The sequence below is a fragment of the Zalophus californianus genome, chromosome 5 (genome assembly GCF_009762305.2).
Source record: "Zalophus californianus isolate mZalCal1 chromosome 5, mZalCal1.pri.v2, whole genome shotgun sequence".
NCBI classification, from domain to species: Eukaryota; Metazoa; Chordata; class Mammalia; order Carnivora; family Otariidae; genus Zalophus; species Zalophus californianus.
The window spans coordinates 108,996,574-109,020,846 of NC_045599.1; the positions used below are offsets into that span (position 1 = coordinate 108,996,574).

At 39.5% G+C, this 24,273-nt stretch overlaps 2 protein-coding genes across 2 annotated transcripts in view; one reads left to right on the plus strand and one right to left on the minus strand.

Moving 5' to 3' along the window:
* Positions 1 to 483: 483 nt before the first annotated feature.
* Positions 484 to 18,343, minus strand: MFAP3 (microfibril associated protein 3). The gene is made up of 3 exons (XM_027606515.2): positions 18,289 to 18,343; positions 7,876 to 8,337; positions 484 to 4,708 (listed from the first exon to the last, which is right to left on the minus strand). Exons 2-3 carry the CDS (start codon positions 8,165 to 8,167, stop codon positions 3,915 to 3,917), a joined length of 1,086 nt encoding a protein of 361 aa, XP_027462316.1. The 5' UTR covers positions 8,168 to 8,337; positions 18,289 to 18,343; the 3' UTR covers positions 484 to 3,914.
* A 30-nt stretch (positions 18,344 to 18,373) lies between these two features.
* The window catches only part of FAM114A2 (family with sequence similarity 114 member A2), a 32,602-nt gene continuing 26,702 nt past the window's right edge, over positions 18,374 to 24,273 (plus strand). Inside the window, exons 1-4 of the mRNA XM_027606763.1 lie at positions 18,374 to 18,421; positions 22,595 to 22,818; positions 23,182 to 23,281; positions 23,732 to 23,824. Of these exons, the coding sequence (XP_027462564.1) occupies positions 22,609 to 22,818; positions 23,182 to 23,281; positions 23,732 to 23,824 (403 nt within the window). The 5' untranslated portion in view covers positions 18,374 to 18,421; positions 22,595 to 22,608. The remainder of the gene's footprint in view (positions 18,422 to 22,594; positions 22,819 to 23,181; positions 23,282 to 23,731; positions 23,825 to 24,273) is intronic.

Consider the following 24,273-nt stretch of genomic DNA (forward strand, 5'->3'; position numbering starts at 1 on the left):
GCAACTGTGGTATTTAGGTGATTAGTTGTAGGGTTACCTGTTCCGTTTGCCTGTCTCTTGAGCTCCTGTGTTTTTCCATCATCACCCTTCACTCCCATGGGACTGCAGGCATTTGCTTGTACCACAGGTACCCCTCCCACATGCCAAATCTCATCAGACTTTATACACTAATTGTGTTTTCCAAAACATGTGCTAAATCCTCTTTAGGCCTTTGCCAGGAATGCTTTACCTCAGAAGTGAAAAACTGCTGTACTTCGGTCTGCTAACTGCATCCTCATGGTAACTGTGGGCAAGACATCCATCTTAGTATGGCCCATAGCACCAAAAACATAGATGCTTATTAAATATTTGTAAAAGTAAAATGCGTAGCTATGGAAGAATCCAAGTTGAATCAAATTTACTCCTGTTTAAAATCGTTGACATCAAATTCCATCACACATAAAAATGAATATATACTCAATAAAAGATTTCAGACAAATGAAATATAGTCAATTGAACATTTAATAAATATATTCAAGCATCACTTTTTTTTAAAAAGGACAAAATCATAATGTAAGTATTCATTAAAATGGTGACCATTTAAACGTCATCTGAATCATACCAAATAATACTCACTTTTATGAAATGTGTTGAGAACCTAGGGGTTTATGTATAAAGCTGAGCATTTTCCAAATTCCCTGCGTAGATGAGACAAGATTGTGTTCTCTTACTGGTGACTCAGGAGCTAGGGTCTACTTGTGTTCTAAGTGCTGGTGTGCGGAGACAAAGCTGGCACCCACGGCCGGCTGTGCTCTGGCCACTCTGGGACCTGCGAGACAGAGTCTGATCAAGGGTGAAACTACGTGCAGGGTGTGGAGAGGAGTGCACCAAGGGCTTCACTGAGGCTGGAGGACCAAACAGAAAGCAGTGTGCTTTGACTTCAAAATGCATGTTAAGTGAGGCAAAGAAGCCAAGAACCTTCTCACAACTGTTTCAGATCAGCAACTCCTAAGGTATTTATATCAAGGTAGTTGGGAGAACTACAAATGCTCACTGGTCCTGAATCAAAAATTTAACTATCAGAACAGATGCGACTTTGAGGATAGGCTTATCAAACTACCTAAAACTCAAGTCGGGTATCAGTTCAAAAGATGCCTCTCCTGGTTTCAGCTGGCAAGGAATCTATAAAATGTTTACATCTATTTTTGGTAAATTTATTTCACAAAGCCACCATTTCATTTCATAAGGACAATAAGGTTCATTAGGTCACAATACAAAATTTATAAATGAGATGACAGGACTTCTTAAACACATTTGCTGAGTAAAGGCATTTTTACTAACTATAAAATCCAGTGAAACTTTAAAAGATTAAATACACCACAGTTATTGTCAAAAGACTGTTTGACTGTAGTTTAAGTTCAAAAGGTTAAGGATTTTACAAAAACATAACATGAGACTATTAATTATATATGAAGAGTATTTGGTTAGATACAGAAAATAATAATGTGTGGTTTTCTTCCTCTAGGAAACTAGCTTTAGAAAATAACACCAACTCCAATTAAATTTTGACTATGTAATTCTTTAATCACTGGCACCATAATCTGGAATCTTCAAAGTAATCCAGCTATTTGGGCTGCCAAATTAAGTCACCATTATGTTTCTAAAGGTGACACACTAGAGTAGCCTACAGTTATACAGTATTGTGTAAACTTACTGTATTTGTTCCAAAGTCCCATTTCCCAGGACTCTGACTGTTAAATAGGTCTACCTTAAGGTTCCAAACACTCATGTCCATCGTGAGAACATGCGGGATAAATCCATTTTCTCTAGTGTGAGAAGCTACGTTATTCTAAGAAATGACCCTAAACTCACTACACTGGGACCGGGTTGGAGGTACTACCTAAAGATCTGAGGGATGGTCAGGAAACGGACCTCAGACAAGGGATTTTTAGCATTTTTAATTTTTCAAGAGAAACAGCCTGGGAAGGGAAAAAGTGTTCTATAATCTAGGGTATGGTGAAGAGAGCAAGAGCCCTTGCTCTCATAGCCAACTGTATGAAAACATTATTCCTTAAAGCCATGCAGGTCCATGAGCCGAGGCAAGCTTTGGTTAAATGATGGGTAGCTTTTGTTTGGCTCTGGAGGTTGCCATGGAAACAGCCTGAGAGACAGAAAAGGCAGCATTATCCTCTTTATCCATAAAGCCATCTGATAAGAATGCACACCGATTCATTCATGCGATCCAGAAGAGACGTATTACTTGTGGTGAGTCTGGACAAAGGGAGGTGTGAGCTCTATCTGGTTATGCGCTCCATTTTCTTGCCTTTCTCCATTTGAAACCTTAAATTAAAATCCTGGTAAAGCCCCTTCTGAACATTTCCCTCAGGAGCCTCTAGTTCAAGTAATGCTTCAATAATCAGAAGCCAAATGAAGAAACATGAAGCACCAAATGGAGATCAACTGCCAAGTTCTTAAAAATCGTATGACACCAAGCTTCTGGTAGCTGAAGAAATTATTCTGAAGAGTATTTACAATTCTGTATCAGGCCTCAGCCAGGCGAGAAATACTGTCTCAAGTGTTCATTGTACACAGCTGAATCAGGTGGCATCATCCATAATTTCTCTCCCTCTTTGTCTCTAGATCATTTGTGTGTATAAGTATCTACGTACTGGTACCTGTCTCTGTGCCTATGTATTTAATATATTCGTATATACCACACACCATTATCTAATCTTATTTCAGGTTAGTGCTTCTAAGGAAGACCACAAAAGCAGCCCTAGCTCAGCATTCTATATCTGAAGTACACAAAAATAAAAACCTCAACAACAAAATATAAACAAAATAAACCAGATAAGGAGGCATGCAGCCTTTAGCACCATATTAACAACCAAGGAGGGCAAGAGTGTTGATAGAAATCTAAAGACGAACCCAGCTCTGAGTTTCCCCCTGGAACGGGATCCCAAACACAGAACCCTCTTACAGAGTCCAGTACTTTCAAAAAGGGGAAGCCTGAGAAATTCTATTAACAGAAATGTCAAAAATCCATGATTTGCCAGAGAGAGATGATTTGACATTGTTTCTTATTCTAGAAGCACCTTCAGTGTCTTCAATAATGTCTTCAACATTATTCCTTAAGAACAAATTGCTCACTTTTGGAGATCAGTTGGGAAATCACTGCCAGCTCAATGAACTAAATGATACTCCAGTAAGTTAAAAAGACACGATCTATCCCCCAAAAGGACCAATTTACTCACGGAAAGTATTTTATTAATGAGCAGTTAGCTTCCTGATATCTGTATAACAATACAGACATTGGCTACACCAAAGAGACCCAACCTAGCACATATAATTGCACGTTCCACATGGCAAAACATCTGAGAAACACCCAAACCTCTATGCACTATGGCATTAGTATGGGAATCTAAATCACAAAATAAAGTTTCAGCTTTATCCTTTCCATGAAAAGGGACTTAAAAGTCTAGGGAAGGGTTTACTTCAAGATGTGCTAATGGTTCTGGTGGTTTAAAGGGGACAGGTAAGTTACAGGGCTAGAAATGACTTTAGATATCATCTAATGCAAATCCCCCATTTTACCGGTGGGAAAACTGAGGCCTCAGGGTGTCAGTCCTAACCATTGGAAGAACCACGACCAGAAGAGAAGCCATGGAACTCTAAGTGTGGTACTTTGTCCATTATGCTTACCTCTCAAACTCCTTTAAATCTTAATATGTGTCATTTAATCAAGCTGAGAAATATCAGGTATGAAAAACACTGAATTTTTACAAAGATTTTGGCAATAATTCACATTCTGATGTGCTTAATATTAACAAGGGGGAAACCCCCAGTTATCTTTTGGTAAAAATGTTATTTCCTGCATGAAACAGGTTCCTTTTGTGAGAGTTTTTTTTTTTTTTTTTTTAAGGTACCGGCATAGCTCACAACTGACGGCTTTCCAATGTCCCATCTTTGGAGTAAGAGTTTGATTCGGCAGATCCAATATCATCAGGTGGGCTAAAATGACTGCTGTCTTGAGAATCTGTATCAATACTTTTGGTTTCTGACTGAAGGTGGACAGAAACCTGAACTGCTATCTCCTGGCCTTGTTCATTCAGAGAACCATCATCCGAATCTCCTCCCGGTGAATTACTCCGGCCCATCTCTGGGTTAATGACATAGATGCCACCTTGACCATTCAGGGCTGGTCTCTCTTTAATTCTTTCTCCCATGTCATCAGGGTCGTCCACTCGCACAGCCTCAAACATCTCCTCAACAAAGGCTCGACAGTTTAGAATAAGGGGCGGAAGAGGGACGCTTCTCGCCAATTCTTCAATATAACGAGCAAACTCCATGGTCTTAAATTGTGTGACTTTGGCGAGCTCCAGAGTCTTGGCTGAGGTGATGATGGGGATGCGCTTTGCAATCTCAAAGGCCTTCTGAAGTTTCTCAGCCCCTTCAGTTCTGAAGAATTCATTGATAGCCTTCTCAGTCTTACGAAGATGGCTGCTCATCATGCACAGCCGTGTGACATTCAAGATGAGGGTGATTGTAAAGGCAATCAGGCAAACAATCATGTAGTAGACACTCATGTCTCCTGAGGTGAAGATAACACGCAGGGTGACAGAGTAGGAGGCATGAACTGGAGAGCTGACGAAACATGTATAGAGCCCTCGGTCATCAAAGACTACACTGGTGATATTCAGGAAGTTATCAGAAACCAACCATTTTCCACCTGATAACCCAACAGAAATAAAAAAATAGAGCATAAAGAATATTGTTACTGAAAAAGCCAACTGTCTTACCATAAATATGCCACCTCTTCATGATGGAGTGCTTTACCTCATCTCTTAGGTTCTGCTACTTGTTTAAATCATGTAAGAAAGGACTTTTATGTCCAGAGTAGGAATTTAAACAGCCTGGAAGTTAAAAAGGGAATCAAGATCTTCCTTCCTGACGTGAATGATTACCATAGCTACATTTCGAGGCTAGATATAACAAGCCTTTCAGGGAGATAGGTATGACTATATAATGCTAAGTGACCAATCTTAAAAAAGAAAAAAAAGAAGTGTGTGTGTGTGTGTACACCACAATCTCTAACCTATACATTTTCATACACTAGAAGGAAATGCCTCAGAAATACCAAACAATGGTTATTTCTGGGGTAATGTGTTGAGTGATTTACATTTTCTTCTTTTTATATAACTGTATTTATTTACTTTTGATAACAAGAGACAAGTTAAAAAAAAACAAACAACCCACCCCACCAATTTAGTGCATTGTTCAACTACTAACTGGTTAATCTGGCATGGCTTGCACACTTAATTTGTTTTGTTAGAAAAGGTTTATTGATGATATCTCGATTTTCTGGCAAGAGTAACTGAAGCACAAGCCAAAAGATATGTGTCACAAGTCAGGGTAAACAAACTGCTTGGTAAAGAGAATAAAGTTGCCCTTAAGATGCCTAAAGGATCTTTGGGTTCTGTTTTAAACCTAAGCCATGCTGCCTGTCTTCCATATACGAAGGTATCTTCATTCAGGGAACACGTACACAAAAGTATCTAAGAGTATGAAAAGAAAAGCCTATGGACTATCCACCTTGATTCAACACCCTTTAGTAACTTGGCTCTGCCCACACAATTCTGTTTGTGGTCAATTCTCAGTGTATCCTGTACTTTAACTACAAAAGCCATTCAAAGATGGGATGGACGGGCTAACCTGCGGTGTAGGTGTGAGTCCCAATGACTAGAGGCACTGTCCTGGAGGAGGCTGGGGTACTGCTTCTTAAGCACCACCTGAGTGCCTTATCTTAAGATCTTGAAGTTAAGAGATCTTCAAGGTCTCTTTCATCCCTGAGATTCTACAGTTCTGGATTATCTTAGTGGTACTCAATTAGTAAGCACTCTGGATTATGCCCATTTTATCGTCATCAAAATTTAAATGCTACAGCTATTTTTAAAAGACATCACTTCACCAATGTAAAAAAAAAAAGAGGAAAATATATAGCTATGGAATATATTCATTATTCCACAAGCTTCTGTTCTATGAATCTGGAGCTATGAAAAGGCTATCCTATGAATCCAAAGTATGGTGAAGTACATACACTCCATTCATCAACCACTGTACTACGACCACAATGTAAACTCTCTAGCTTACTTGCTGATAATAGCTCAAGATTTATGAACCTTACGCTAAACTGACAGGCTCTTTAAACTCCTCTCACTGGAGATTCATAAAATTTAATACAATTTTTCAGAGCCGCTACTGAAAGCATCAATGATAGATGTTAGTGGTTTTTCAAAGTGAAAGCAAAAAGGAAAATGAAACTGCCATTCCACTTGGTTGGTCCCATCCTAACCTAAGCTTTGTTGATGTGGTCAGTCTGTACGATCACACCGACTGAATAATTCAGCTCTCAGATGTGTCTGGTTAGGATCCTAGAGCCCAAAGGAAATAGGAATCTAGATCATTGCATCCAAATGTGAAACCCTAAATCATGTTCAAAATATACATTCTGGGCACTACTCTAGAGATCCCGACTCAAAAGATCTACATTCTTAAGAAGATGATTAAAAATATTCTGTTCTTTCTAACAGTTTAAACTCTTCAATCTCCTGGTGGCCAGTTACTCAGTTTTACAAAGTTAGAATGTTTCACGTATACTTTAGAAGAAAACACCATCTGTCTCCTTTTCTGTTTTCCATTCTAATATGAATAACCAAATATCCTTTCTATTCCAAGAGGTTAGACTATCTTTCTAGCAAAAAAGACAAGAAGGGCCTTTTCTGAAAGTGTAGCTTATGAGTATCCCAGCATTTAATCTTTATCCCATTGATTTTTCATGGTGATTTCTTTTTGAGGTACTTTAATACAAGTAGTCTTCAAAAAGATCTTTCTGGCAGAATACTAGTTAGGGAAATAATATTCTGATTAAGATGTGTTCACAGGTTCACAAACAGCAAAATCAAATAAAAAACTGTCGAAAAGGGGATCTTGGTTGCATTATTATGTCTGGGTGATTTTTAAGATGGAGAGGCAAAGGTACAAGAGAAGCTCTCCTGTTTTCAAGTAAATTAAGGTGTAACATAGAAAAAAATTGAGCTGGAAGGGCTTATAGAGCTCTTTCTCAGTGCCCTTCTAATTCTCAGAGGGACTTAAAAGTTTTATGCACAGAGCTATAATCTTTTAAAAACCGTCCTGGATTTCCTCTAAAATTTTTAGTGACTCATTTCCAAACAAAATTTTTAAATTTAAGGGGCGCCTGGGTGGCTCAGTCATTGAGCGTCTGCCTTCGGCTCAGGTCATGATCCCAGGGTCCTGGGCTCGAGTCCCACATCAGGCTCCCTGCTCGGCGGGAAGCCTGCTTCTCCCTCTCCCACTCTCCCTGCTTGTGTTCCCTCTCTCGCTGTCTCTCTCTCTGTTAAAAAATAAATAAAAAAATCTTTAAAAAAAATTTTTAAATTTATGACAAATTTACATATGTCTAGCCACAACCCTTCCTCCTGTATTTACAAAGGGCCATCACGCTGTATTATTCATATTATAGTCTAGGTGAACAGGGCTAGCTGTCTGCAGCAGCCCTGATGTCATCTACCTTCAGTGAAGAAGGAAACCAGCTCACCAACAGGAGAGACGATCGCTCCCTGTCATCATGTGAACATCTTTTAAATTTATAACTACTCTTTCTTTCCTTCTTTCTTCTGGTTAAGTAATTGTAACTATTTTGCTTTTTCTCATAGTTCTAACACTCCAGGCCTTTCAAAAGTTTTAATTATTCCCCCTGGCACCTGATCACTGAGATGGGATGGGATCTTCAAGATCACATGCATATGCCATCAAACCAAGGAGACAGAAGTAACAGGAAATGAGTGACCTTGATTAATTATACGCTGGTATAGTTACCTCTGCCTCTGCCATCCAGGTGCTGTCCTTTTGAGTTGTACCAATGGACATCTTCATAGTGGTCGACTGTGAGAAGACACTCGAGTGAAACACTAGTTCCCTCTTTGGCTATGATGACATCGTCCCCTGAGTGGGAACCTGAGAGCTCAAAGCTTGGAGGAAATGATGAATTGAAAGAACTATGATCTGTTCCCAGTGGGGCCATTTGGGTGAAGCCAACATCTTCCAAAACAAAAGCAGCTGGAACAGTAACACTCACCACTAAAGTGAACAGGCAACAATGTGGCTTCATGGAAAAACAGAAGGAAGTCTTGTTTAGATCTGGAGAACTCAAGAGCTTCTATGCTATAACAAGAGCACGGTGGGTAATTTATTGCTTTGTACTGGGAGTTTTCCAAAAAAGTGGGAGATTCAGGCGTATTTTGAAATCTTCAAGATTAAAAGATGTGTGTGGAGACCAACCTAAAAGAAAGCCAGATATAAAGTTTAACCAACAAAGACTCATAATGGGGTGAAACTCTTATGTTCTAGAAATGAACAGATGTGAAATTGATTAGAATAACTGGCGCTGACATCAGGGAGCAAAACAGAAAGACCACCACCTAAAAATCGCACACAAAGACAGCAGAACGAGTACTGAATTAGGAAATGGCAGGCGGACCTAGATTCTGGTCCTGGCTGTGCTACTAACAAGCTGTAAGACCTTGGCAAGTAGCATCCTCCCTTGGCCATTTTTCTCATCTGTCAAATGAGAGACTAGATGAGACCTCTCTACAGAGTCTTCTAGTTCTGAAAGACTAGGATTCTATTTTACTCTGACAAATCTTATGCAACAGGGAGCCAGTGAAGGCTAAAATATTTAGCTTAATGATCTTTTATTTCAACCTGCACCTGTAAATCAACTGATACATCATGATCATAACCATGAAGCTCAAAATTTGAGCAATCCAAGTACATAATATATTAGCTTTAAATAATGCAGGGATACTTAAGGCAGTTTTCTGTTTGTTTTAATATCAGAAAGAAAACTGCATTACTACATACACATAAACAGTTACTGACTCCTGAGAAGTTAGAACCTCCCTCTTGGGCAAGAATGTCAGACAAAAGAATTTTCCTTTAACAGTTTTTTTAGTATCAAGAGACAAAATACAGTATATTTAACAGTTCATGAAAATACCAAATTTTAGCTCAAAGTCTGCAAAACCAGCTCAGGGAGGAATTGACATCTTCAACGTCTAGTTAGTAGAAATGCAAATATAAACTACAGGGAAAGAGTGCTGGACAAATAAAATACCACGAACAAAGAACAAAATATCCCAGCCTAAGAGTGTATGTGATTATGATCATCTTCCTGGTAATTTGATTCCTCTTTTAAATCAATGACTCTCAAAGAAAAATTTCAACTTCCTTTTCTATAAAAGACAGGATGAAATGCCTTGCTTTATTTCCTATAAAGGCCCAAAATAATTAGTTTTGGAAATGACTCTCCTTTGTACTTAGGCGAAGGCTGCTTGATCACAGAACATAAAAAGCAATGGATCATTGTATTCAGTCATTAAACCCCTCAGAGTCTGAATCACAGTAAGCTGTATATGTCATTTAATTTTCATTAGCCCTTGAAAGGATGGTTGAAAGATAATAATTTTCTATATCTTGCTATATCTTTAAAATATAAGAATGGACTATTTAGAGTAAAACAAAAGACTTCAGACTTTGTTATACATAGTAGATTGAACACGTGTTTATTTTTTTTTAAAGATTTTATTTATGTATTTGACATAGAGAGAGAGAGAGAGACAGAGTGAGCACAAGCAGGGGGAGTGGCAGGCAGAGGCAGAGGGAGAAGCAGGCTCCCCACAGAGAAGGGGGAGCCCGATGTGGGACTCGATCCCAGGACTCAGGGATCATAACCTGAGCCAAAGGCAGTCGCTTAACCAAATGAGCCACCCAGGCGCCCCACATGTGTTTATTTCTATTTCTTCCCCAAACCCAATTAAACTGACACTACAGGAAACAAAGAAATTGGGCATTGGAGGGGATTTCAAAAATGATCTAACTCATTCACTTTACAGTGACTTGCTCCTTTAAATTAAACTTTATGTTAGTAGGAGAATCCTGGTCTCTACTGGGCAAGAGTGGTGAGTGCAAACAATGGAAAGAACACTTAGTAAATGACTGCCATAACCCAGGCACCATGCTTGGAGCTTGACATGTGTAAGCTCCCAAGTTCTTTTTCAGTACAATATATATAATTGGTGGACAAAACTTTTCTCCTTTATTCTAGACTACTGCTTCCCAATCGTGAGAGGAAATGACTGTGCTGAAAAAGTGCTCTAGGCCTTCCCTAGGATTTCGATAATGAGTTCCTGTGGCTTATCCAAGTCAGCATTTTCCCAATTTTACTCAATTCTTCTATTGGCATGTTTTTTTTTTTTTTTTTTTTTTGCTTTTTAAGTCAACTCATTATTTTACTTTCATACATTTATTTCAAAAGAAAAGTCTATATTACCTCTGTAAATAAAAGTAACTGTACACAGAAATACGATGAAAACAAAGCAGTTATTATTAACTGCTATTTGCTAAAGGCTCTGAGCTGGAGGCCCCTCTCTGTCAGGAAAACAAAAATAAAACAAATAAATCACCCACAACTCTACTTTATTCTAATACCACCTCATTTCTTATCCTGCCATCATCTTTTTCTTCCCTACCTATTCCACCGAGTCAGAGCCACAATTTTATTATTTCATTTCATTCCATTTTAGAGAGAGCACGCATGCAAGCAGAGGAGGGCAGAGGGACAGGAAGAGAGAATCTCAAGCAGGCTCCACATTCTCTCAAGCAGGCTCCACATTCAGCCTGAAGGTGGGCTCAATCTCATGACCCTGAGATCATGACCTGAACTGAAATCAAGACTTGGATGCTTAACTGACTGAGCCACCCACGAACCCCAGAACCACAATTTTAGACTAGAGGTATACATTTTCATCTATTCACCTGTATCTTCTGAGCACTTTCTATGTGCCAACCTATTGTATAAGGACACCGTCTCTGCCTTCATGGAGCTAAGTCTGGCAAAAGACACAGACACTAACTAAACATATGCAAAATATGGTAAATGCTGCCCAAGGTAAAGTACAGGATGCTATGGTAGTACCCAATGTGGGGAGCTAAATGTGTCACAGAGAGCCACCTTGAGAAAGTGAGGTGTGCAACAGTACTTGAGGGATAAATAGGAATTGAGAATGGAAGAGAAGTGCTGTAGTAAATGGACAGAGGAAAAAGCAGAGGGATCACTGGTTAGGAGGTGTTCAGGAAAAAGAGCTACAAGTTGTGGTAATGAGAAGAGGTGGCCAGAGTGCTGGGTCTGATTCCTGATTCTGGAGGGGAGCAGTCTGGGCCAACAGCACATCTGGAGGTGGACTTTGGGAACTGGAGGGGGAGGCCAAAGTGAGTGTAGGAGACAGCTGTCCAACAAGAAGAGGTCCAAGAACGTGGAGGGTCAAGAGTGGGATAGACCACCTGTAGGAAAGGGAATGTCCCCCCAGGATCAAGGCAGCTAGAGGACACGACCCTGGAAATAGGAAAACAAAAACAAAAACAAAAAAAACCAGACTCTCCCTCCCTGAGATGCAGGAGCTTTGAAAGAATAAACAGCCTCCACATGAGAGGGTTGTGGGGCAAGCCGGGTCCTGGCAGTGTAGCTGCTGCGTGGAGTTCCTTCATGCAGCTTCCCTGAGTCTCCTCTCAAGTCCTGGCTCTCCCGCACACGTGGTCCAGAGTATATCTGGACGCAAGCTGGTTTTTCCCCGAACTCCTGCAGCCGTCACCATTACACTACTCACTGGCTCTGGTATGTGCCTCTCTGTACTGCTAGGCAGCCCACCCCTCTGACCTAGGAGTTCCTGAAGCACAGGGACTATATTTTTTGTTGCTATACTTCACAACTAGCCCATGTTCAATAAATATTTACTCATGGAAGTTAAATTTGATAAAGCATGTGATATATCTTTGTAAACTGAGGAATGTTATGCAATAGGGACTGTAATTATTCGAACTGACATGCATTTACTAGCACTTATTATATTGAGACAGGCAGTGCTAAAGATCTCCAGAGAACTTAAGAGGCATAATGCCTAATGCAGTCCTTGAGTCAACCCCAACTCCCAAAATCTTCAATCACCATGTCCTAGAATATCACAGTGGGTATAAAAAGATTACCAAGCCCAGGCTGACTACTAATATCCAGACAGCTTGTTAAAAATACAGATTCCTGGGTCCCACCCCAGCCCTCGTGAAGAACCTCTGGACTTGGACTTTGGAATTTATGATATGTAATTAGCTCCCTGGATGATTCTGAGGCCGAGGGTCCGTGGATTGGCATCCAGAGACTATGACTATAGTTCCTCATTTCCTTTACACCAGCACTGCAGACTGTTTGAGCACTTCCAAGAAGAGAGAACTATCACTCACATTCCATTCGGACTTAGATACCCTGGATCAGCGGAACTGTAGGCCTCTGAGAAAGGCTGGGTAGCAGAGAGGGTTGGAGTACAGTCTCGGGAGTCAGACTTCCTGGATTTGAATTTTGATGGGACTCTAATGAGCCTTGCAACTTTTGTAAATGACTTAATCTCCCTGTGCCTCAGTCCCCTCATCTTTAGAATAGGGAAATTAACAGTTACTTGTTCTATAGGACTGTTGTGACGCTTGAAGGAAATTGTATAAAACACAGGGCCTGGCCGTAGTAATCACTGAATAACCTCTAGTTATTATTGTTGATTGTTCTTTTAGATACTGTGCTAAAATCTACATCTGATAATAAAACCATTATTTAAGATAAATGGAACAGAATACTATGCAACCATTTAAAAATCTTGGAGGGGAGAGGGGAAACACTATAATTTCAATCTGTAATTTTAAATTTCACATTTTCCTTTTGCTCATTGTCAATAAGTAATAATATGGATCAAACAGGCATTGTAAACTGAACTTGGGAGTCCAACCATGATATGTTACATTGTTTTAGTGCATTCTGAATTTGTGGTAAATAATCTTTGTTGTGATGTGCCTAGCTTACCTTTCCCTTTTTTGAGATCTGCCTCTATGTTCTGGGGCCCAAGATAGAAGTCAACCCTTTGGCCAACTAAACTAATCAGAAGCTTTGATCTTGGAATTTAGATTTGAGACATGGTGGGTTAGGGCCATTCGAGAAAGAGAAAGGGTTGAGGCAGTCAGGTTTGGGCCACATACAAAGAGAAGCAGAGAGACAGGACCACAGGGATGGAGAAGAGAAAGAGAGTGGTGAAAAAGAAGAGAGGAGAGGGGAAAGTGGAGGGGGGAGTGGGAGGGGAGCAGAGGGGAAGAGAAAGAGACTCACTCAAGTGTTGCTCTGGCTCCTGACAGAATTCTACTTCCTCCTTCCAGTATGACTTTTTCTTTTCAAAGAAATAAACATCTTTATACAATTTCATTCAAAATTAAAACCACAAAAATTAACACTAAATGTAAAAACAAGAAAGGAAATGGAGAAATGGTTAGGTAGGAGTAAAAAGATTAAGTTCAGCAAAAGTGACTGAATTGTGGCTGTGGCTACCAGGCAATCCTCATCATGGATTTCCACTGCCTCTCCTCCTTAGGCACCAGAGTGTGGCGCACAAACTACCCACGTGGTCAATATTTGTGGTTCCTATTATGTACAGACACAACCATTTGCCTCTATTAGAAGTTTAGAGAAACCTACAAGACAGGGTTTAGAAAAATACTATGAACACTCTTAAACTGCTGCTGAGCCAGCTATTTCTTAATGCTGCAGTTGACATCTGAGGCTAAGAGGAAAGAGTTCAAAAAGGAAAATCAAAGTGCCACCTTCCTACAAACAGTTAAAAAGGGCTATGCTATGCTTGTGGGTGAAGTTACTTGGTAGAATGTTTTATAACCTTTCTTTAGCCACCACAGAAAAGTGATGCTCAAATTTAATCCAGCTCCTTTTTCATCTTTTAGGTACAATAAAATATAAGCTCTTCTAGGATCATGAATAATCAGAAATGTAGATGATTTTACCCAACAGAACCATTCTAAATATTGGCTATATCATAAAAAAATAAAGAAAGAAACAAAGAACAAAGAAAAGCCCCTAAGCTGTCATCCCTAACAGATTGCCTTGCTGCTGTTCCTGCCAACTTCAGGGAGAAGAAATATTTCCATTCTGCTCCAATTCTCAACAGAAGTAAATAAGGAAGTAATGTGCTGATTTCCATTCTCATGGCTCAATATTAAGTTGGCTGAGGAAACTACTGTTTGCAGAAATAGTCCTGGGATAACACAAAGTGGGGAAAAACACTGATGCCCAGATGGTATTGGTTTCAAGTATACTGGGATATTAATGCTTTATTCTCCATAATTAAATGTGGCCTAGGTTGTATTTACAGTTCATCTACTCTTCTCTGCCTGCACTGTTACACTTGGAAAATGGAGAAGATCCCCCATGCCAGGTACACAAATGGTCAAAGTGGCATTCCGAATTGGCAAGGGGGAGAAAAAGCAACGAAGAGCAGATTGTTCCTACTCCCCTATTCTTTGAAAAGAACAAACATAAAATTGTTCTGCTTATACTCAAGCATTATTATAGAGATTTGAACCATAAAAAGGTTAGTAATACTCCAACAGAAATCACCATTTTGAGGATCATTTTCTGAAAAGATCCTAATTAAAATAGCCCTTACGCTCCCAGTCATATCTTGGAGCCATCGCACACTTCATATCTGGCATTTGGGCACTCAGCTGAAACTTCAACATATTTTCTGGCGCACTGAAAAACACCTTCTTCTGTATTTACTGGAGCTTTGTTTTAAACTCAGGATTATTTCCTATAACTGTGGCTTATACCCTCTTGCCATAAGCATTTGCTGAAGCTACTGGATGCAAATGACAAAGAATACCTACTGGATGTAGCATGTAATGGGCCTAGATTTACGATCTCCTTACCCACTTTTTTTTTCTCTGCAGTCTAAAAAATTAAACTCAGTATAACTAAAACAGAACTTCTCATTCTTACCCTCAGACCTATTTGTCAAGTATATACATATCTTGCATGATAGCCACAAAATATAATTCTTTCAGTTTTGCAAGATCAAAGTTACAAGATCATCATGGCTTCTTGTTTAGTAGCATGGACTGAAGTGCCTGATCCTATCCTTGCACAAAGCCATGGGATTGTGAGGCCTTAGTTTTCACATCTACTGAATAAGGTAATTAACAGTAACGACCTCATAGGTAGTTATGAGCATTAGATGAACTACTGTGGGTATATTATAAATACATGCTGTTGTTATTATTATGCCACTTCCTAGATGTTTTTCAATTAAATCATACTGTGTCCCCACCCTAGGTCACAGTCCTTTTACCTTACCTGGGCACCATACTATTCTTCTAATTTCTAAATGGGTCTCATTAACTCCAACTATACCCCAAACACTGCTCTTCTCAGAACTAGTCCTAAACACAAATCCAAGAAAGTCATTATGATTTAAAAATCTATTGATTTTCCACCGCCCAAGAGATAAGCTTCAAATTTTGGTCAGGTATCCATAATTTTCAGAAAGATTCAGGTGGCAGAACAGAAACAGCCGGAGGAAGCCCAGTAGTATCTGTGTGCAGAATAATTGCTTGCTGAAGGAATGAATGGATCTAGAAGTTTGATCTTCAGTTACACCTCTGTCACCAATTAGCTATGATCTGTAGTGGTCTGTTTCCTCATCTGGAGGCTGACTATCGTTATCATTCCCTTCTTTGCTTAATTTGATAATCTTCCCAGCTTCCTGTCATGGCTCAAAGCCTTAACTACACTTGTTTCACTCTAATCTCTCCAAGTAACCTTTTACCTTAAAGTTCTGGTTTTAGTTGTCCCTTTTGCTTGAAACTTCCCGCTCCTCCCCACCAATATCTTCCTGTAGAAATTCCACCCTCTCTATAGTATCCAACTCGAATTTCACCTTATTCAAGAAGTCCTCTCAACCTTTATCCTCTTCATTTTGGATGAATTTCTTTTGCTCTGTCAGTCGCCTAGCACACTGAGAGTACTCAATTGTAAGACTTAACAGTTTCCTTCTTCTATCAGTTATCTATTTGTCCAAAAGACTGTAAGCTACAGATCACAGTCTAAAAACTTTCTCAGTCTTTGGCATAGGACTGGATTCAACAATTTGAATTCAGATCCTCATCAACCTGGCCGTTAGAAAGGTACTTGCTACAAACTTCTTGCTGACTTTCCAGAGTCTCAGTCTCTGGAAAGTGTAATGGAGGTTTTTGAAGATATGGAAATTGAGCTTTTAAAATTTTAGTGGGGAAAACACTCTAGAGTGAATTTGATCTGTAACTGGTTTTCTCAAATTGCAATTTTTGAGAACTTATATCAAATTAATCTGTGGTGCTTGTTAAAGATGAGTATTTCTCAGCCCCACACAGACTTACTGAATTGGCATCTCTAAGGGCAAGGCCTGAGCATCTGCTTTTTAATGTGTGTATAGTTTTAATGACCTAAAAATTGAGCCCATATTTCCTTTGGTTGTCATAACAATATTGCAATCCAGTGATTCTCGAAGTGTGGTATTGGGGCCTCTGGGGTCCCTGGGACTTTTTCAAAATGATTTTCATAATAATAATAGGATCTTATTTGCCTTTACATTCTCATTCTCACACAGTATGGTGCAATTTTCCAGATGCTACATGATGAGTGTTATCACCAGAGAATGAATGCAGGAGATATGAGAATCTAGCTATCTTCTATTAATCCAGATATTAAAAAGACTTGTAAAAATATTTTTTTTTTTTGAGAGGGAGGGGAGGGTGGGAAGAGAAAGAGAAAGAAAGAGTCGGGGGGAGGTCGGGGAAGGGCAGAGGGAGATGGAGAGAATCTTAAGCACACTCCACACCCAGTGCGGAGACCGACGTGGGGCTCGATTCATGACACTGAGATCATGACTTGAGCTGAAATCAAGAATCAGACTCTTAACTGACTGTGCCACCCAGGCGCCCCAAACAATGCCATTCTTAAGTTTTTTGTTTTGTAAAATATTCGTCATAGAAATGCTACTTATGTTAACACATAATGAATTTATTATCTTAAATAAATTTTTGAAAGTTGTTTTGATACCTAAAATGGTAAACATTGATAGATGTAAGTCACACACACAAACTCCTTGGTGTTCTCAGTAAGTTTTACAAGTGTAATGGGATCCTGAGACCAAAATGTTTGAAAACTGCTGCTATAATTATCAGCAGCATTTTAAATGTAAGATTAAGACACGGTTAAGTGATTTACCAGAGATTCCATAATTAAACCACAAATTCTATGCAATTTCCATCACCACAGAAAACCAGAGGAAATTACTTATTTTATACTTATACAGATTTTTTTTGTTTTTGTTTTTAGAATAGGCATTTTTAACAAGCTACCAGGTGACAGTGATGCCCTTAAGTATGGAGAACCACTATAAAAAGCAAACTATCTGAAGGGTTTTAGGAAGTGACAATTATTATATATGGACATTGAGATGATAATTCTGAAGGCAACAGATGGGGTTGGAAGACCTCGGTTCTTAAAAGACCAAATCCCTTCACCTCTCTGGGACTTAGTTTTTCACATCTGTACAATGAAGCTGTCTGTAATGCCTCTTTCTGGCTTTCAGCCTGGGTTTCATGCATTTTCACTGCTAAAAGACAGTTGAAGAGATGCATCTTTCTAATGAAGGCCAGTCTTAAAGTCATAAATCAGAGCACACCACTCTTCAGCATAGAAACCTTCAATGGTTTCCATTGCTCTCCAAATAAAAGTCCAACTCCTTGTCCTGACTCATAGACACAAGATTTGGCCCATTTAAGCCTCTGGCCTCATCTTCCTTCCTCTTTTTGCACCAGTAACAGTGGCCTTTTTTCTTTTCCTTGACCTTGCTAAGTTTGTTACCACTATAAGGCCTTTGCACTTGCTATTCCTCCCCCCTCGAATGCTCTCCTCAAGATCTTCATAAGGATTACTCCCTCACTTTGTTCAATTACATTATGCTGTTTAATTTTCTTTACAGTACTCACAACCATCTCCCCCACCCCCATTTCAGATAACACTGTTTGCTTGCTTACTTGTTTACAGTCGGCCTCGCCCCAGAATGTCAACTACTTGGGAGCAGGGCCAGTGTCGGCTTGTAACCCGTGTGTCCCAGGTTCCCAGGGTAGCCCCTGGCAGGTAGCTGACGCTCAGGAAACGGACGACGGCTGAAATGCAGCTCAGCCCTGGCCTTCAAAAAGGACCTGGGATATCCTAGCCCCCTTCACGTCGAAACCCGACCCATCGGCTCAAACCCATGTCTCAGCAGCCCCAGTACCTTTCCGCACGACCCCGACAGAACCCTCACTTACCAGACTGGTAGCTCAGCTTGCTCGGGCCCGAGCGGAAGCTTGACCCGGAAGTGCTCTCGGGCAGGCGGGACCGCCTCGCACGGAAGGAGTATTCCGGGCCAGTAGGCGTGGCTTCTCTGCGGCTGTGGCGGCGGTGAGGGTGGCAGTGGCGGTGGGCTTGGTTCGGGGCTTCCAGGGAGGAGGCCGGCGGGGTGCGGGGGCTCGGGACTCGGGGCCGAGTAGTCCAGGTGGCTGGGGAGTGGGAGGAGGTGGTCTGGGGCTGGGCTGCCGACACCTCCCGGCTGGACGCGCAGGCTGTAAAGCGCTTTGGTCATTGAAGCGCTACGTTTGTGTGAGGAACTCTCCTTATCAGCGTCGGAGAAGTTGGGGGCGCTTGTTGACCTCAGATGTCCCGTTTGGGACTGGTCTTGTATGTGGGAACAAGTGAGAGCGCCTGTTTGTCCGTCTAGAGAGAGCCAATGTCAATAACGACAGTAATGACACAAACCATCTCCTCCGTCTTAATAGCAACTGTTATTTATGCGAGGCTATGTGCCAGTCTCTGTTCCAAGCCCCTCGCGTACCTCATGTGGTGGAATCCTTGTAGTAATCCTGCCAGGCAGGTGTTCTAGCCCCGTGTTACAGTTGAGGAAGCGGAGAAGCAGCTAGGTGAACTGACTTCCTAGCAGTTACCGCCCTCAGGAAAGTTGGAAGAAAGTCGAATTCCAGAGCCCGTGCTCTTAGCTGCTAAACTAGACCCCTTCCATTTTGGGAACTGTGTGGCTGGAAGTTCCCAAGGAAAATGGGGGGAGGTATATGTGTACATAGAAATGTGTGCATTTTTATTTTTAAGAAAGGACTCAGCCATTTAATTTTACTTGTAATGTTTCAGTTCTTGGAGTGTTTCCACTCCAATTATGAAAATAACCTACACTCACTACCAGGATACTTGGAAAACTTACAAAAACATTAAATAGTGCGATTCTGTATACCTGAAATTTATTCCTTTTTTTTTTTTTTTTTTTGCTTTTCCTGTTGAAGTGTGAATCCACTGAGAGCAGGGATAGCACAGCCATTATAATGATGAAAGTGATGGTAATGAGAATATGAACAGCCACCACCTTTCCACCTAGCCAAATGTCTAGCACATTCTAGATGCTCATTAAATCTTTGTTGCACAAATGAAAGAGTAGACCCAGTGTTTAATATTTTGAAATATGTCCTTCCAGCCTTTTATAAAACTATATGAATTACTTATGTAATATGTTTATTATATATACTATATAGTAGTTGCCTCTCATCTGCCAGTGATATGTTCCAAGATGAGAGATTATAGAATGCCTGTGTGGTAAGATGAGGTGAGGTGAATGATGTAGGCACTGTGCTGTAGCATTAGGCTACTGTTGACCTTTTGACAACACCTCAGAAAGAGAATCATTTGCTTCGAGACTGGTTGGCCACAGGTAACTGAAAACCTCAGATAAAGGGGACTGCTGTATATGGTATACTGCTTATAAAATATGTATTATGTGTTGTAATTTGGAAAGCGCATCTAAAGTAAGTAAAATGATAGTGTAAAAAAAGTACATATTTATTTAGCCACACAAAACATTGATTGAACTTTATGCAAGAACTGTGTAGTCTTTCCTATTAGGTTCTTGGAGTAAATGGGGCAGAAATTGTGTCATAAAAAAATTCTCAATCTCCAAAACTTGGTACATAGTAGGTATTCAAAAAATGTTTGCAAATGAATGAATATTTCAGAGTTTGCATGTGTGTGGGTAGTTGCGTCTGATTTTTTTTTCTGTGTGTTTTGGGAATGTATAATGTATGTATATCATATATCCATATGATCTAGGCTCCATGGTGTGTAAACCTACCTTTCTAGCCTTATGCCTTTTTGTTATTCTCCCTGCTATATTAACTACTGTTATTTTTCGATATTCCATGTCTGTCCATTCCATTCACACTTCCCATGTTTTGTTTCCACACCTTTGAATTTTCTCATTGGCTCCTTTACCTGTCAAAATCCCAAGGGCCCTTTAAGACAGGTGTTGCAAGCTCAACTGTATACAGGGGCTAATAAGGTAACAAATGAGTCAAGTAGATTTAGGTGGAGATTATAGAGAACATTATCCTGCCTAAAAAGGCTCAGCAACTCTTTGGTTTGGGCTAATTACTACCATGTTAAAAGTGGGCCCAGTGTCACCAGATATTTCAACTTTACTAGAGAAGTTGAAAATCTATTCATGTATGAAGTCTGCTTTTTAAATGTTAGCAATGAATATAAAAGTTTAAACACTGTGCAGGCCAAATAACATTTAAAGGCTGGATTTAGCAGTCACATTCTCAGTTTGTGGCCACTATTCTATGTTTATTTCAGATACTTTGTGCATGAATCATATTCTCTGATCCCAGCAGAGTTTTTCTTCTCTGTTCTTTTAGCATTTTATATATACCTCACTGATAGTGCTGTTTCCAAGGTGCCTTAGGTCTTTTTTTTTTTTTTTTTTGAGAGGCAGAGGCAGAGGCAGAGGCAGAGGCAGGGGCAGGGGTGAGAGTGGGAGAGAGAATCCTAAGTAGATTCCACACCCAGCATGGAGTCTGATGCGGGGCTTGCTCTCACAGCCCTGAGATTGTGACCTGGGTGGATATCAAAAGTCAGATGCTTAACTGACTGAACTACCCCAGTGCACCTGCCAAGCTGCCTTAGTTCTTAATATGACTTTCTCTTGTACATTGGAAGCATTTGATGGCTTGAATTGGGTCTAATTCTGCACTTGGTAAATATTGGTATAAAATAAATGCTTATATATACCTAAGGCTTTGGTATATATACATTTATTTCTCCTCTGGTTATCTTTATTTCTCCTCTACTTGGTTATCTTGGAAACCAGCATCTGCCTCTTGTAAAAACACCAGTGGTATCTTGGCTTTAATTGCTGAAGAGCTGTACTTATGGTAGGGACTGAATTGGTTAACATTGCTGCTCAAAAGCTAGTTTGATTTAGATTCTATCTGATGGCTTAAATTTTATAATTTATAAATTGAGGTAGAAATAATGACTAAGATTTTTTAATGACAGTCAATAAAAGGAAAAATTGATAAATTGGACCTCATTGAAATGAAAAACTTTTGCTCTGTGAAAGACCCTGTGAAGAAGATGAAAAGAGAAGCTACAGGCTGGGATAAAATATTTTCAGACCACATATCTGACAAAGGACTTGAATCTAGAGTATATAAAGAACTCTCAAAGCAGTAATAAAACAAAACAAAAGAAAAAAACAAAACCCCCAAAGAAAATGAGCAAAAGATACAAATAGGTATTTCACTAGAGGGGATATACAGATGGCAAATAAGCACATGAGAAGATGTTCTGTATCATTAGCCATTATAAAAATACAGCTTAAAGCCACAGTGAGATTATTATTACACACCTGTCATAATGGCTCAGAAAAGGAAAAAAAAAACCCACCAAATGCTGGTGAGAATGTTGAGAAACTTGATCACTCATACATCACTGATGGTAATGTAAAATGGAAAGAGTGGCAGTTCTTAAAAAACTGAACAAGTACTTAACATGATCCAGAAGTTGCACTCTTGGTCACTTATTTCAGAGAAATGAAAGCTTATATTCCACAAAAACCTGTATGTTAATGTACGTAGCCATTTTATTTGTAATAGCCCCAAACTGGGAACAGCCCAGATATCCTTCAATGGGTAAATGGTAAAACAAACTGAAATACATCCATACCAAGGAATACTGCTCAGCAAAAAAGGGAAGAAACTATAGATAAAACAACTTGGATGGATCTCGAGGGACTTATGCTGAGTGAAAACAGTTGGATCTCAAAAGGTTACATACTGTATGAATCCGTTTATATGACATCTTGTATAGAGATGGAGAACAGATTAGTGGTTGCTGTGGGTTGGTGGTGGGCGGCGGGGGGTGAGGGATGTGGCTGAAAAAGGACAACACAAGGGATCCTTGTGATTGAACTGTTCCCGTATCTTTAGTGTGGTGATGGTCACAAATCTATATACGTGTGATAAAATTTCACAGAACTAAGTAACCATACATAAGTGCCTATGAAACTGATGAAGTCTGAAGATGGTCAGTGGGTTGTGTCAGTTTCCTGGTTGTCATATTCCACTGTGGTTACATAAGTTGTTGCCATTGGAGGAAACCGGGTGGAAGATACACAGAACTGTCTGTATTTCTTACACCTGCATGTGACTCTATGATAATCTCAAAATAAATAGCTTATATAACTTACAGCAAAAAAGCCTGTAAGATTAATTTTTTTCTTTGACTTTTTTTCACCAGGCAATGATCTAATCATGTCAGAGAAAGATGATATTGAGACTCCAGTGATAACTGAAGCATCCTCCACTCTTGGAGATGGGAACTGTGAACCAGCCAAGAATTCTGAGTCTGTTGACCAAAGTGCCAAGCCAGAGAGTAAATCCGAACCTGTAGCTATCACTCGGAAAAGACCAGAGTCCAAACCTTCCAGTGACCTTGAGACTTCAGAAATTCTCCCTGTTGAGGTATCACAGGCTGTAGGCAAAGTAGAGTATCTATTAAAACACTGGGATTAAAAGTTAGGGTTAAAAGGAATTTGGAACCAAAACCAATTTAAGATTGTATCTATTTCTTTTCTTTTAAAATCCATAAAACACAATTTTCTCAGTTTTATAAATGACTATGAGTAGTTGCCTTTGCTACATGGTGCTTAAATGCAGGTGACATAACATCTGTCAGGCAAGCAATATAATTCTTTAGCTTAATGATAGGTATTTCTTCACCTGTACTTCGGACTAATAATTAGATACCTTGTCTGTACACTCTCTTATTCTCTACTTTTTCCCTTTTGTTTTGCCTTTTGTTTTTCTGCCTACTGGGAAGAATAGGAGACTGTTTCCAAAGATGTGCCTCAGACCGGTTGGGGATATTGGGGCAGCTGGGGCAAGTCCTTACTCTCTTCAGCCTCAGCTACAGTAGCTACAGTAGGTAAGATCATCCATCATTTTGCTAATTTTTGTGTGTATGTTGCTACAGATGTGTTTTAAAAATGACTTGGTTAATAATTCTTATTCCATGTTTACTTAAGGGCTTTATAATTTCAGAATTCATTAGGAATGATGGGCTGATTTATAGTATAGCTAGAGTTTACAGCATTTTCTCATTAGCATTTCTTATTAGAGTTTCTCGTTTTCTCATTAACCAGAAATTGTTAATATAAAAGTATTGTGTGGTGGTAAATCAAGTTTGTTGGTTTTGTTGGTTTTGTTTTTTGGTAAGATTACACTCCCAAACATTAGTTACATATGGTCAGAATAAAATGTCTGTGACCATAGTGATTTTAAAAATCTGCAGGATTGTTTTGGTTTGTTTCTTCAGTTTTGGTGATTAATAGTAAGTAATATTCAAATGTAAAAATGTTACCATTTTCCTCATTAGGACAAGGTATTTCAAATGTCATTGAGAAGGCAGAGACTTCTCTTGGAATTCCTAGTCCCAGTGAAATTTCAACTGAAGTCCAGTATGCAACAGGTCAGTATGTGGAAACATTAAGACCTAGAATTATGGGTCAAAATGGAACAGTTGAGCTCATTTTTCAGTATATATTTATTGAGTGATATTCAGGGCATCATGGAATTGGTGAGAAAGGGGTTTGGAATCTTTGACTAACAGAGGTCTGTATCCTTTAGCCACTTTAGTCATCGATGAAATGGGATGATCTGTGTCAAAGGACTGTTAAAAACATTAAATAAAGCCATGAATGTAGAATATAAGAATTGCCTACCATTGTGTTTGGCACAAATGAGTAAGAGCCTAAGAAGAATTAGCTGAATCTGACTTTGTTGTGACATGAAAAAATATTTTAATGTGTTTAGTTTTAAGGGTTTAATTTTTTGTGTTTGGATTTTTATGAGGGTGAAATTTAATTTTGGATACCTGCTTTGATCAGTATACTCTCACTTAAGCCACAAAAGACAGAA

What these genes read in the sequence shown, in the direction of transcription:
- MFAP3 (XM_027606515.2), bottom strand. Translation starts at nt 8,167, where the DNA reads ATGAAGCCACATTGTTGCCTGTTCACTTTAGTGGTGAGTGTTACTGTT. An exon ending in CCTGGATGGCAGAGGCAGAG is followed by an intron (nt 4,709 to 7,875) that starts GTAACTATACCA and finishes TTGGGTTATCAG; the next exon opens with GTGGAAAATGGTTGGTTTCT.